At 33.0% G+C, this 16,121-nt stretch overlaps 1 protein-coding gene and 1 pseudogene across 1 annotated transcript; both read right to left on the bottom strand.

Moving 5' to 3' along the window:
- Positions 1–305: 305 nt before the first annotated feature.
- On the bottom strand, positions 306–8,116 carry LOC130803675 (ubiquitin-activating enzyme E1 1-like; annotated as a pseudogene).
- A 2,230-nt stretch (positions 8,117–10,346) lies between these two features.
- LOC130804410 (kinetochore protein SPC24 homolog) lies at positions 10,347–15,492 on the bottom strand. Its single transcript, XM_057668829.1, has 5 exons — positions 15,101–15,492; positions 11,840–11,982; positions 11,655–11,755; positions 10,876–10,949; positions 10,347–10,717 (listed from the first exon to the last, which is right to left on the bottom strand). Exons 1-5 carry the CDS (start codon positions 15,276–15,278, stop codon positions 10,611–10,613), a joined length of 603 nt encoding a protein of 200 aa, XP_057524812.1. The 5' UTR covers positions 15,279–15,492; the 3' UTR covers positions 10,347–10,610.
- Between the last annotated feature and the right edge of the window lie 629 nt (positions 15,493–16,121).

A 16,121-nucleotide genomic window follows, 5' to 3' on the forward strand; every position in this document is an offset into this window, starting at 1 on the left:
TGTTACGGTATCATCATATCGTAACCATTATCGACTAGCAGGTAATATTAAGGTCATTATCATTCGGAGGAGATGGCATTCCTCTCGTATCTTGCCTAATCAGGTATCATGTATCATTTTCTCTTTACCATCCCAATATTTCTGACATTTAATAACAAAATAACTCGACGTATTCACCTGAAAAGTAACAAAACAAGGTGTAACACCCATTACTAACAATAATGTATAGAAAAATAATGTAATAGAAAAACAAAGACCATAAATAACTGCTTTCATCATTGCTTCAAATTTGGCATGAATTCATCTTAAAAAGAATCAGTTTTTCGAAAATAAAGTGAAATATTTTTTGATTCAAACTGTGGGCTTAGAGATGACAATAGAACAGACTTAAATTTATACATGCTCCATCTTTGCTCTGAACAAAAGATAGATTTTTTTTCATCTCCGACTTGAACTCAGATTTCTTGTCCTCGAATAAAATTTTTATTGATTCTGACAAAACTTAGGTTCAAAATACCTCCACTTATTCACATGTGGAAGTGTTGAAAACCCATCACTTGTAGTCAATAGTCTTACATTAACATATACTCCACAAAGCAGCTAGTCAGCTTCCTACATTCCAATTTCTATACCAATCAGAAAAAAATGATACTACTTACAGCTTCATATACACTAATAGACTATTCATTGTCATCTTCATCTTCTTCTTCTTCTGCTACAGAAGTTTCCTCGTCATATCCTAATTGTCGATCAATTCGGGAGTGAGCGTCTGGTGGAGTCCATACAATCTGAGGATCTGCGAGGTTGACTAATGTGTTGCGATAGTCCCTCACCTCGTGGCATCCATCCAAAGCTTTGTAGAGCTCCAGGCAAACAAGACCAGAAGCCAAAGCAGTGACTGTTGGAATAGCAGGGGTAATCCTCCCAACAAAGAACTTTGCATTGAGCTTATCCACTTCAGGAATCCTATAAATCCTAGCCCTCATGTTAGCAAGTCCAGCGATCATGTCTATGTGATTCTCATCATTCTGCAAATTTTTCAATCACTTTTATTCCCCTTGAGTTATGACTGTTAAGACAGCAATATGATGACAGATAACTATAAACAAAATAACGACACATAATGCTAACCTTCTCAAACTGCACTGGGTTCATCCTAAAGTTAGAAGGCAGTTGACCTCTGCAGTTCTCTAATCTCTCAATCAATTGTTCAATATCTACACTATCATCCATTAAATCACTAGAGACACTTGTGGCTTCCTCATCCGTATCATATTTTGCATCCTTCTTTGGGTCGAAATCAGGAACAATCACTTTATTGATGGCATCTGCTAATGCTTGAGGAGATGTGATCCAATCCGGTGTTGGAATACCATAATTTTCTGCAAGCAACTTAGCTGCTGCTATGACAAAGTGAAGGTGGCCAGCATCCTCAACAGAGAACTGTAATGGTCGGGGAAAACGTTTTGGTGCAGACCAGAATAGGGCTCCTGTACTGGTCACAGAATCCTCGGGGAAAGTAAACGTCAACTGTTTCACGCGGTTGGAGAAATAGTCTTCAAACCTGAATAAATGTAAATGAATGCTACTTTGTTACGGAGGAAAATTACTAGGTTAAACAGCACGAATGAGAGAAAACCACAATACCTCAAACGTGCGCAAGTAATACAGTCCTGGAAGGTATCACATCTTTCTTTGTCAAGGCATTCAATCACATGCTCCAGGATAACCCTGGCCTGAGCATTACCAGCTTTTCTCATGGAAGATACATATTCACCAGGGTTATTCAGAAAGGCATTAACTTCAGCAGGTGACTTCTCAAGGAGACCTTCAAACTCGGACAATGCCCAGTTTAAGCAATGCTTAATGTTGTAGGGAAATTCGTCGATAAAACTCATAGGTGTTTGTTTATCATTTGAGGATGGTATAGTACCATAAATTTCTGTTATATTAGAAATCACCGTATTCGTAAGGCAATTGGCACCATCGATCCATGAATCCAGAAATGGCTTCTGATAATACACACACTTATCGATGTAAAGCTTGGCATTGTGATTATGATCCAGTGCATTTATAACCACATTTAAATTGTCCCAAAACGAGTTATCAAAAACATTTATAGTCTCTGGGCTCACACGAATTTTAAGAGCTTCAATATGAAGATGCGGATTCATTGCAGCAGCAGCTGCAGCAGCAACAACAGATTTTGATGTCCCAATGTTCAAATCACGGAAAAGAAATTGGCTGCTCAGGTTTCTCTTTTTTATCACACCATCATCTGTAATTGTCAATTTACCTTCGCTGCCACAAGAGACACCCATCAAAGCCAGATTCTTCAGAAACTCACATCCCAATGCACCCGAACCAACAACAAACACCTTAGAATCCTCAAGCTTTTTCTGTAGCTTGGATCCAAAAACTGAAATTTGGGCATCATATCGACTATTCAAGGGCTTCAAGTCACTCGGATCCAGGGGCTGTGCGGGAAGAGATTCCAATGAGTCGAAGTAGAAAAACTGCAAAAAAAAAAAAAAAAAAAAAAAAAAACCAAATGAACACGAGATATGCAAATATATGAGCATAAACAATGAAAGAGTTGGCACTCAATTCTTAAGGCATCTACCGCGTTGTAAGGTTTTTAAAATAAAGAAATTGATATTTCCTGCATCCCAAAATAAAAGCCCTTCTTCCTTCCTATTGAAGACAAGTGGAGAATAGAGAAAGGACAATAGATGAGGGAGGGGGTATGGACTATCAAGGGGATGCAAACAAGTAACAAGTAACAACCATCACATCAGTGATTGGAACTTCTCAGAGCTAGTTAATGCCAAATCTCAAGGAGTAGAAGACACCAGTAAGTGACCATTATAAAGGTAGAAGAAACCAGCTTAGTGAATAAAGGAACTTCACAAGTAAATGACTTCAGTAACTAACGAGGCAATGAAGGTAGCATCACTAAACAAGTTAATAATGCATAACCAATTACTTATGTATAGAACCACCCATCCCTTTTATGGGAAAAGAAACTTCTTTTCGAGTGCTTTCTCCTCATTTACAACATCCTGTTAGGGAGCTTATTTCATAAGTATTAGATATCACTGAGAATGTTCATGCATAATCACATTGTTCCCATTTCAAACCGAACAATCTGCAGGGTTGCTTTCATGCAACAGAGTAGAACAATATAAGAGATATAAAAACTTGTGACAACAAAAAAGGAAAGTGGAAAAGCAAAATCTACTCTGCAATTCACAAAGCATGAAACAAGCCAATACATTACCAGTTATATTTGAAACAATTCCCTTCACTGACTATGTATGCAAGATCTCAATCACCATATTCAGTTGAAGTGACCGACCTGAAAGAGTGGATGGAACTTCCCAGAGCAAGCCTTTATAACTTCTTGTCCAACAATGCCACCAAACATAGCAGCCATAGGATTCAAAACAGCCTTTGAACCAAAAGCAAACCGTCGAAGTAAGTTCTCGTCAATATTTTTAAGCCCACCATCAACAAAAGAAATAAGCTTCTTATCATTAATTTCATGAACATACGATATAAGCATCTGAGCATCCCCCTCCGATCCAGCAACAGGAAACCGTCTAAATGTAGAAATAAACTTGTCCAATCCTTGAAATGCCAGATGAAGCATAGATGGGTGATCGATCTTGGAGAAGTCACCAAGCAAAAAATCACCAGGATCCTTCAGAGCTTCCCTTAGGGGTTTAAAATGCAACACTTTTGGCTGCTTCACCTGCGTCACAATACCACCCTTCTTATATGGCCCAAAATTTGTGGTATCTTCATCAAGAGTGAATGAAAAGGATTGAGGATTCTTGACCATTCTTGGCTTTCCATCATTTAATTCAGTCATCCCGCAGACTTCTGAGAATGTAACCAAATCCCCATCTTCAAATTCAAACATCGTATCATCCACACAAGTAATAAAAGCAGGATTGTCATTGCTAATAAATGCAACAATGCCTGTGTGGGGATCAAGATCATCCACATCAACTACAGTAAACTCAGGTCCAAAGTCACAAAAGACACTGCCAAACAGACCACATACTTCGGACTTGATAAAAGCAATAGGAGGTTGATGATTGTGGCAATATTCATCATATTCAACGGCTTTGTCTAAATTGATATTAGTAAACACCACAACCTGCAATTAATAATATGCAACACAAACTGAACTTAGTAAATAGAACTTATTTATACTACACATTGAGATAAACTTGTCAGTCATGTATCCATGAAAAAGTCATTAGAATATGTAATCTCATCAAAGGAAGTCTTTCCCACGATGGAAAATTTGTAAACACCAAAAACCACCATTACTCAAAATAGCTTCAAAACGATAGTCTTATTATTTGGTACTGCATAAGTTATTCTTCAAAGTAGGAATTAGCATACATCATTAAAATATTGTTCATTTAAGTATCATTCACAAACTTGCAATAACATGACTAGTCCAAGAACCCTCTTCTGATGCAAAAATTTGCACAGAACAACACAACCAAAATACTTGAATATTTGATTTAAGAACATAAAAGTTTTACACTATTGGATAGGAGAATCGAAAAAAAGCTTAAGCATATTAGATTATTAGTTCAATACAAGTCTAAATTGAGTTCTAATGGATGTAAAAATAGATTTAAAACGAATTCAAAATAAATTTTGAGTTGTATATTAGGTCGGATCTAGAGTGGATCTGATAGGTCTGGAACGGGTCTAACGGGTTTGGGTCTTAAATGGATCCAAAGAGTGGGTTCGGGTCGGATTTGCTCGACTTACAATCACAACCAATTTTTTTGGAACCGGAATCAGACCCGAATGCGCTAAGGTCTCAAAAATTGTACACAGACCCTAAAGATAAGGGCGGTCTAGAGCGGGTCAATAGGGTCTTAGATCCACAATCACCCTAGATGACATCATATTTGTGAATAAATCTAAAGATAGGGCCAATGCTAAGACAGAGATGTGATGGAAAAAGTTCAAATTGAGTCACATAGTACATGATTTATGTACATATAAAATCATTTACCAGAAATTCAGACAGCTTTTCCTTTGTTAATCCAGTAGTTAAATAGGTAACAACGACAGAGTTGTTAAGTTCTTGCAATTTCTTAACAGAAACAAGGGCGCGATTCTTTCCCACATCTTCCTCTGAAAACACAAAATTGCTAGAAAGATCCCATAATCCCACAACTTCTTCATCATGCAATGTCACAGACTTGACACCAGCAAGGATGAGATTTTTCGCTGCATAACCAGTAATTTACAATCATAATTCACAAATAATTATGAATATATCGCACGAGTAAAACATTACTACATCTTTGTCCCATCAAAAACCAAATTGAGACAAACTTTCTTGTCTCTCAACTAGAAAAACTAAATTTCAAAATAGTATTTCTTTATTTTAGGAAGTCAAGATATTATATTATTTTAGTTTCTATATTTTAAGCTTTAATCTCTTGTATTAATAGGGGTATTTTTTTTCCTATGATTTAATAACAAAAAATAAGTATTCAAGCTTTAAACCTAAATGGGAAAGATCCTCAAAAACAACCCCATCACCCACCGTAACCCACTCCCATAAACCCAAAATCGAAAATCCTCAAAAACAAGTCCAACAAATAGATCCCAAAGCTTACCCAAGAATCCAGAACATGTCCAAAGAGAGAAATTCGAGGAACAAACCGTGAATCAACAGGCCACCAACAAAAACGACATAAAAAACACAAAACAAAGGAAAAGATCAGCGCACCACCACTGGGTGGCCGCCATCAGAGCGTCGGTAAACCGGACCGGCGGCATGGCCAACCCGGATGGGTGTGACAAAGCAAATATAGAGGAGGGAGAAGAGAGTTCTGAAAATGGGGAAGGGGGGGGAAGTGTAAACACTTTATTGAGAGGTAAGAAACCTAGTCCAAAATCAGCCCCCATGACCCCTGTGCTAGATTTTGCTGAGGTGTCAATAGCTACTATGACTACTAAAAGTGAGTGAAAATTTTTCTTTTTTTATAAAAAAGATATTGGTATTTTATGTGTTGTTATAATAAGAGTAAAAGAGTAAAAAAATGACAAAAATAAAAATTAAACATTTTTAGTGAATTAACCTAATAAAAAAATATTTCGAACAGACCGAGTATAAAAAATAGCTTTGTACTAACTTAATATGCAAGAATTTTATATTCAGTACTTTCTTTGGGAGTTACCCCTGTACTCGAAATCAATTAGCTTTGTAGTACTTTCTTCTTTCTTTTCTTTCTGAATACAAATCCTTCTCTTCTTCTCTAAGTTTCTGCCATTAATAAGTGTTGAAGCTCAGTCCATAGCATATTCTAAGCAATTTTTCCTTAAAAAAGCTCTATTGACTTTATCTTTAATTAAATTACAAAAGTATTTTTTCATTAATGATGTCATCATAATTAATATAATATCATATTTAATATTTTAGGGCTTTACTATCACCCATTATACTATTATTTATACTTATTGTTTTGTTACTTGTCAAATTGACATTAGAAAATAAATCATTACATATATATATATATATATGTATATATATATATAGGTTTTGGATTATGTTAAAATAAATTAAAGTGGTGAAAACTGAAAATAGATATACATAAAAGATTTAAGGTTTACATATTATAATGGAAATTTTGTAAATAATTGTATATTTTCGAAAAAGATTACATATATTCTTAAAAGGTATACATGTTCGGATGACGTTTCTGTAAATAATATAAACTTTTTTCTTCACAAAAATATGTACACCATATAAGATAGTATGTACACCTTTTACTAATATATATATATATATATATATATATATATATATATATATATATATATATATATATATATATATATATATATATATATATATACTTTTATTTGAATTTGCTTTATTTTAACCTTTTATTAGTAGTATACTCACATTTGTTAATGGTTACTTAAATTATTAGTCATTTTTGTTTCTATATTTAAGTTATGACTATTTTTGTGTAAGTTAGTTATATTTTTGTGGAAAAATTCTATCATTTTAGTTTAACCTTATACAAAAATATTTTTGAATATATATTTTTTATATTTATTTTTAATTTTTTATTAATAATTGAAACATTTGATACAAAATAACTTAACATTTAGTTTTATTAGAAAAAATTAAGAAGTTATCCTTTATAATTAAAAGCTTATAATGGAGCTTATATAGGTACTAAGTATATACCCTTTCCTTTCAAAAAAAAAAAGTATTTACCCTTTATTAAAATCGTATCTGGCAAAGGTTTTATCTAGTTTTACACGAGGCACCAATCATGTTGAAGCGAATTAATATATAAGAAAAACGTATATAGAGGGTCGTCTTGAAATTTTTGGGGGTCATGTAAAAAACTTTTATTTTGCGTCTTATTTATAGTAAATATATTTATTTAATTAATAAACTTAATATATTGTTTTTATTAACTTTTTCGTAAACGAGAGAAAAAGAAGGTCATGTACGGTGGATCACCTCGCATACTCTCTAAAATTCCTCTGGGTATATATAGCGAAGTAAAATTTGAGTTTATGATATTAATTTCTATAATTATTTTTTTAAGATATTTACAGTCATAAATCATAATTGAATGTTGGAATTAAGTGGCAGATGTCTAAATGGAAGCACGTATCAGAAGCCAATGTGACAAGAAATTATGAGTTCGAATTTCAACCACACAAGTGAAAATATTCGATGCGACCTATGCCCATCCTGAAGCCTCAACCTTCAAATAAGAATTTCAAACAAATCGTCATAGTATGAATTTTAACTGAAAAATCAGTGTTTACCGATTTCAGCACCGAGGCCTTGCAAACCAGAGACGAGAATATTGGAAGCGGAAAGACGTCGCATCGTCTCACGACCATAAAAATATACTTGATGACTGTGTAAATCCTCATCAATGTCATTAGAATCGTTATTAGTACTTGCGTTACGGAGGCCGATTTCACCCTTACTTTGTCTTTTTCCTCCATCGGTACGAGACAGAGTCGAATCAGTAGCAATGGCTTCGACAACTTCATCGTTGTCAGTCTCTCCTCCAGCCGCTCTCTTAGCAGGAAGCATTTAGTGCTTTCAACAATTCTGGACCATTTTTATGAACATTTTACACAAAATCAAACATCAGAAACATCAACTTTAACAATTTAGATTACCGATTAAGAAAATGAACAAGAAAATGCAAGTATAAATGAAATGCAGTTCGGAATTCAGTCAAGAAAATTCTCGAAATGCTACAAAAACAATCCAAAAGAAGAGAGAGCAGAGAGAATTTACCGACTGTGCGATGAAAATGTAGAAGAATGTGAAACTCGAAGGAAAAGAGGGGTTTAGTTTTAGTCAGGAATATATTTTTTGATTTTTTCAATCTTATAGAGTTCGCGCTATGTCTTAGTATTTATAGGGAGGTAAAGCTGGGATTGCAAAAGTTTGATAGAGATCTGGATAAAGCTAGTTGCTCGTGAAATGTTAACAATCATTTTGCGTGATAATATTATTTAATTTATTATAAATAACTAAATTCAAATTATATTTGAATATATACACATAAAAAGCATTTGAATATTATATGCATAGAGAATATTTGGTCATATATGATGAAAATATTTTGCTTTATAGTAATGAAAACAAATTAATTATCTGTTTGATTAGTTGAATTTTTTTATTTTTTTTTTAAAGAATTTTGGCAGGAAAAACAAACATTGATTATGGTATGTCATGAAATTAATGATTTTAGATATAATATAGATAAATAGATAGAGAGAGATAGATATCAAAATTATTTAAAACTTTAATATTAAACTATTAATTTTTTTCTATTTTATTTTAAGATAATTAACTATACTAAAATCATTTGTTACAATGAATGGATGGGTTAATTTGGTAATAGTAATTGTACATTATATTGCAAATGTTGCAAAACTTCTTTGCCTCCCATTTAGTTGGCACCTATTTTTTTTTAGACTTGTGTCATTTACTTTGCATTCTTTTTTTTGTTATAGTTTTCACAATTTTATTTTAATCACATTCATAAATTACTTTTCGTCTTTTTAATCTCATTTACTTATTTCTTTTCAATTTACTTTTTAAAAAAATTATATGGTAGGCTGAGAGAAGGGGCTATTTGAGATTTGATACCATGAGTCCATGACCTTGCCTGAAAAAGATGATATATACTCCAACCAAAACAAAACCTGATTCTCAACTTATCTTATTCACAAACTACAAATTAATATTTATACCTCTATGAAAAAGTGAAAATTTAATAGAAGAGAGTAGTTTAGAATATTTCATGTATCACATTATTATTTACTAATAAATTGATCGAAAATATACAAACACATGATTAATAATGAATAGCTTAGGCTACTAAGCAAATAAAAATAAACTCTAAATAAATATTTATGACAAAAATATGGCATTGAGAGAGAATATAAGAAAGTGAACTAATATGTAATATACATTTTTAAAAAAAAATATATGTAATATACATCATAATAAATATGCATCTTTCATTCTCAGAGCATTCAAAACTTACTTTTAGTCATTCTACTATTTAGCTTTTGGAAGTTTCTTGAATACAACTCTAAATATGACTATCACAACCTTAATTAAAATACTCTGTAAATTGCTATATTTTGAGCTAATTGTTGCTAAATGCTAATCATCAACCAAAATTACGTGTACTTTATATGATGAGCTACTTTTATAAGAGATCATCTTTTAATAAGACGATTTCATAACAAGAAAGTCATATATTAATAATGTATATTAGTCAGACTATTATGTAACTTTAGTTTACTCAAGACTTTAGCTTAGCATGACTAGTTTTGGAGTCACCCTTTTGGAGTCATGAAGTATTAGAAGAAGAATTAATTCACAAAGAATTGCCTTGGACAAATTAAGCTAAGCTTTAAAATCATCATGTGCACATTGTAAGTTGAATTGTGCTTCTTTGGTTGATGAAAAAATGTCAAGTGCAAAAGAAATCTTTGCTAGAATAGTGCAAGTATAAGGGTTCAGCATAATCTTGCATCGACAACTGCAGGAAACCGAGTAGCACCAATTCGTGCAATGTGTATTTCATCTCGGATTATGATCAACTCGGTTGATGAATAGGCAACCGATACGTAGAAGTCTAGCAAGTGTTCACCTCATTTGTGCCCATAGTTCCATACTAAGGTTATTTGTAGACATGTTCCATTAAAGCTCATTTGTTCTTAACTAAACTATTAGAAACAACATAGTGAACACACACTCGGCTTATTCATCAGCAATTACCAGTTCAACACGCCGAGATAACTTGCACCAAACCTTACGATTCAAACGATTCAAAGATCATAAACGGGTAATGATGAACGAAGACCTTCAAAGTGTTCTTGATTAAGAATCTCGATTTGAAGGTATAAAGTTACAACATAAGAATTAGAAAAGGAAGAATTTATAAGAAAATGATAGCAAAATATACAGAAAAGCTAGTCTCGCTACAAAAATTAGTAGTGCGAAATCAGTATAATCATACATATATAACATGCTGATGAATGGAACACCGCTCAACAAGTTATGGCTTTATCATCTTCCAAGTCTTATTGCATATGTCGAAGGAACTTTCTTGTTGTAGATCAAATTCAAATTTCTCGACTGGCTTTTTATTATGCTCCACGATGTCTAAGAACCCGATCAAGGAATGACAAATCTAGCCGTTTTATGAGTTATTATAAATCTTGGTGACGGAAGAGGAGAATATTTTGTTGAGAGCAGAAAGGACCAGGAGAGGTATTGGCAAAATACAACCAAAATGTACGTTAGTGATAAATTAAGGATACATCCTGAGATTTTCGATTGATTCTCCTCGCCTGGAAGAATGTTTGTGACAGATGCATAGAATGAAAGTATCTTCCTGAAATAATAACAAAATATTTAGTTAAAGCTTAGGAACAGCCGAACAGGTGTACTTCCTCCGTTCCACTATACTTGCTACATTTGACTTTTTACACAATCCAATGTGTTATTTTGATCGTTCATATATTGAACTATACACATCTAAAAATTATAAAAACTTAATATTATGAAATTATGCGATTAGACAATTCAAACAAGATCCCACTTGCCTATATTTTTTCTAACACATTAACCACAATATATAATATAAGCTTGAATGATAAATAGTGTCAAAAATCATTATGTAGTGAGTATTTCAAAACGGAGGAAGTATCATCGAATACAGATTCACAAGCAAGCCAGAGAAAAATAATAGTGACCCTAAAATTTTCAGCCACTCTTGAGACCGTAGACCACTATGAAACAAATCAATATAATTAGTCTAATCTCTAATTAATTAGTTTAAGATTGTAATTGATCACATTGAGGTTATAAGTTATCACTTTAAGGTTTTAAGTAATTACTTTACGGTTATAAGTGATCACCCCAGACTATAAAAAGTGATCAAAACTGTAAGTGATAACTTTAAGACAGTAAGTTTATATTGGTCAGCCCAATAGAAATGGTCATACCGTGACACCGTCTCATACTTATGTTCCTCTATTGGAAGTTGTTGATTACTTTAAGACATTATGTTTATATTTGGTCAGCCCAAAATACTTACTCATCTTTCTCAAGTTCTGCTTTAAGTTTCTTCAGCCGCTGATTATGTTCCTCTATCGAAAGTTGCTGATTATCTAAGTCATTAATCTTGTCAACAATCACTGTGTTCATATAAAGAATAACAATCAGTTAAGATAACTGAACTAACAAACGACCAACACAAATAAATAACTACTCTGATACTTATCTAAGATCCTCTCGAAGCAACTGCTCTTTTATGACTTCCTCGTCGAGCTCTTTCTGAAGGCGGTCCACTTCTTCATCAGAGACTACTTCAGATTGCGTAACTTCTATTTTGTGCTTGCAATCATTTATCTTTTTCTCGTAATCTTTGGAAAGATGTGAACACGTCCACAATAAGACCAGGATATCAAAGTGGCTTTAAGTAGCACAAGATGACAAGAGTGGCTAAAGTTGGGGAGGTTCTGAACATGTTCAGCATGTTCAACCGCATAGAGCCCCAAAAATTGAGAGCTTCAATATTAAAATTACGTAGTGCATCTTAAGTATTTACAGATATAAAGTTGTCAAAAAAATATTGTAATTTTTTATATTGCACATGGTCTTTAACAAAATTTAGCAATTTTTGCTCCGCCTCTGGGCTAAAGCATAATCAGACGAAAGACATAGAGGATGTTGTCCACTGTCATAAATTCAAATATCTATATGAACAGGGAAAATGCTTTCATTGTATGCTTTGATTTAGAGAATATACACATATTTCAAAAGGGGATGTGAAATAGTTCAAAATTTATTTCTAACTAACTAAAAGAGATGGAATTGTATATAAGAAAATTGTAGGGAGCATCATCAATCAACAATAGAACAATGCCAAAGCCTTAATCGCAAAAGATCGGGGTGGGAGCATCATCAATAATAAAAGAAAATAGCTAAACCATATAGCATATAGGTATTTAAAAATGGTTAAATTTATCCGACTTTCAACAAATTCAGCATAAATAAAAGAAAACTTTTGTATGAAACATCATTAATAATAAAAGTAAACCATATTTCCACTGATGGTTACAACGTAACATTTGTCCTTCAACTCCCTGGAAAAATTTGTATTTCTTTCAATCCAAGTATCTCACAATTCCAGGTTAATGCAATTGAATATAAAGGTGAGGAAGCAATCTCTAATATGACAAGCTCAAATAGTGCAGTCAACTTCTTCATGTCTCATGCTTAGACATATGCTTTCTAGAATACAAACTTCAATTCTAGCAAGTACAAAAATACACATAATGTAAAAACACATGTATATATCTCATCCAATGTAAATGGTGCAAGAAAGAAACTACAGATCGAGCTGTCAATTTTCAATTTCCGGCTAAACATAAGATCTCCATAGTAAACCACTCAACTAGAAAGTAAGGGTTGATGAGTTTAAAATTTAGCTAGCAGTTTTGCATAAATTAGTTTCATTAAAGTAAGCCATAAATAGCTTGTGGTATACAGTTGATTCATGATGCATCATAAACACCATTTAAATAAAGTCATATACTACATAGGTTGCTTTTGCATGCCATTTAGAGCTCCTTATCTACCAATCCGTCTAATAGTTTGAAATTAGGCTAATTTGACTCTTTGAAAGTGTCAAATTAGTTTAAGTGTGATATGATTATATTTAGTTTGTTCATTTTTCTAATATGGATGATGGATGATACACTTCCATGTTCATTGAATGTTTCAAATGTGTTGAAAATGAGTCAAATTCAAATCTAAAAGTCAAAAATTATTATTTCCACCATGATGGAAAAGCTTTCTTTCACTAGTTTAGACATCACAAGAGGTAGTAGAAAAAATTTAGTCATTGTTATAATAAAATTTTACGTTGGTCATGTGTAAAGAAGACCAAAACATGCACCAGTTAGATAAGTGAAAGGTTGGAATTTTAGGAGCTCATAAGAGAAATAAGAAGGTCGAAGATGACCTGATAACAAAAGTTAAGAATCAAATGAAGAATTGGGATTAACAAGAGCATATGGTAATAGATAGGAATGGATGCATGAGAAGAATATATGTAGATGATATTGTAATCTTTTCTTAGTTGTAGACTAGTATTAGATACGGTCAAATAAAGCAACATTTTCCACATTTATTTGTTTTGTTTTATGAAGTTCGCCTCATATTGTTGTGATTAATGTTTTGACATTGTTATTGTGTTTCACTTGATTAATGAAGTATATGAATTGCATTCTCAATTGTAAAGCACATAGGATGAAATAGAAATCTTCATTCTTGAAAGTTCCTACCTTAACATAAATTTGAAGCTACAAGCTTAACAAACTATAACTAATGTCCCCTATTTGATTTGAGACTTGAATTTGACATTGTGAAATCAGAAATGATAGTAAACCCCAGGTGAAATATTTCAATCATGCATATTTTTTATTTTCAACATTGAAGAAGTTCAAGGTTTTTTTCCTAGCAATAATTTATCAATATGTCAAGACTTAAAGACGCCAAATGTATATGCTCTAAATTACTAAACCCATTACATGTAAACCAAGTGAGTGTTTCCACATTGGAGAAGGGGAGACATATTTTAAGGTAGAAGACATACCCTTGCCATGATACGTTAAACTGGAACCTACTTATGAACTTACTAGTGGCCCAAACTCTCCTAACTAAGCTCAATAATAGTCAAGACAGCCCCTTCCTATCACAATCTATGAACTAACAAGTACCATATGTAAATTGTAGAACATTAGACGATTCCAGAAGAAGGAGTGCATGCAATAAGGCGTAAAATTTTAAGACCTCGAAAGTCAAAAACCCCAAAACTTATTCTTCACCAAAGTTGTTGGAGAAACATACAATTATCAACTTTAAGATGTCCATATATTACATCGTTTCATCCATTGAAGAGTTGTGGCAAGAAAGTAGCATATATAGGCTGGGTCGGTAGGTCACTACTAATAGATGTGGTTACCTGCTTACCTCACTTCTTTAACAATCTAAAGTTCAATTGCACTTCGTAACCAACTATTTTCGACGTAAGAAGTACATCTTGAGCTTTTCTCCCCTATACTACTCATTTTGCATCATTTTAAAAGGCTCTCACATAGTACTCAGAAACCATGCAAAATAAGTAAGACAAATGAGTGTATTTTTCATGAAATAATATAGCTTAAGTGTGCAAACCCAAAATTATGCAACAAGATTGTAATCAAAAGCAATAAAAACCAATCTTTACATAGAAGTCTACCTTCCGATCGCTAATCGTCATATTCCATTCCTAAATAGCAACCCACTATAGAATCCTGTTCCCCAAAATCAAAAAGTTATACTAACACAATATCTGACACTTGCTTATCAAATTGCTTTCAAAATCTAAGCTTGATCACAATAGCTAACCCCAAAAATCATAAGCATAAAGAAAAGGTATAAGATCTCAGAATTTCAAACGATTAAAACACCAAAGTAAAGGTTAAAAAAATGAACCTGAAATGGCAATCTGGGTAGCGTTAAAATCAGAATCAGAAAACGATTTGACTGACTTTGATAGCTCAAGGCAAAAATTGAGCGCGTTATAGTCTTTCTTGTCTGCAAGAACACCAACAAGGTCGTCGCAGTAAGATAATAGCTTCTGTATATCAGTTTGGGGAGATTTTTCCCCCATTTTTCTAGGGTTTTGGAATTAGTAGAATGAAGATAAGGAGAAATCAAGAAAAGATAATTGTGGATTTGTGGTACTGAAAGAGCAAGTAGAATCAAGGATTATGTCAAAGCAACAAATGAGAATTTCTAAAAAGGAATTGTAATTTGAAAATGGTTTGGCGCCCTCGATGTCGTCCACTCTCACCCTCCTGTGGCTCGTTGTGTCAATTGTGTGTGCGTGAATAACTTGACCGGCAAAAAAAATTAACATTGTATTTGGGAATAAACATTTTATTTTAGGCAAAATGTTAAAAAACTACCTAGTATATACCCCATTTTGCAAAACACTACCTTAATTAAATATTTTTGCAAAAAACTACCTTATATAATACAATTGTTTGCAAAATACTACCTTATAACGGATTGTGGCCTTTGACCGCTATCTTTAACCGTTGACCCGCATGTGACACGCACGTGATGCATTACTGTTTTTAGTTCTTCTTCATTTCAGTTCAGCTTCGAAAATCCTTTCTTTCTTCCTCCCATTTGTAGCGATAAACCCTAATTCGCCTTTATTTCTTTCTTTTTTTCGCCTTTCTTTCTTTCTCCCTGCATTCCAATCCCTAATTCATTCAAAGATCATCATTTTTTTCCAATTAATTAGTTATGTCTTCTTGTTCTTCAAGCGAAAATTCGATACTTGAAAAATATGGGTGTGGAGTTCCCTTTGCAAGGAGGGTTTTATGGACCAAGGAAAATCCTGGAAAAAGGTCTAAGACTTGCGTTTTTTATGATCCTGATACAAATTGGAGTGGATGCAAAAAGTTTAAATGGGTTGATGAACCTGAAATGGCTGTTTGGCAAA

Source organism: Amaranthus tricolor, chromosome 17, assembly GCF_026212465.1.
Source record: "Amaranthus tricolor cultivar Red isolate AtriRed21 chromosome 17, ASM2621246v1, whole genome shotgun sequence".
Classification (NCBI taxonomy): domain Eukaryota; kingdom Viridiplantae; phylum Streptophyta; class Magnoliopsida; order Caryophyllales; family Amaranthaceae; genus Amaranthus; species Amaranthus tricolor.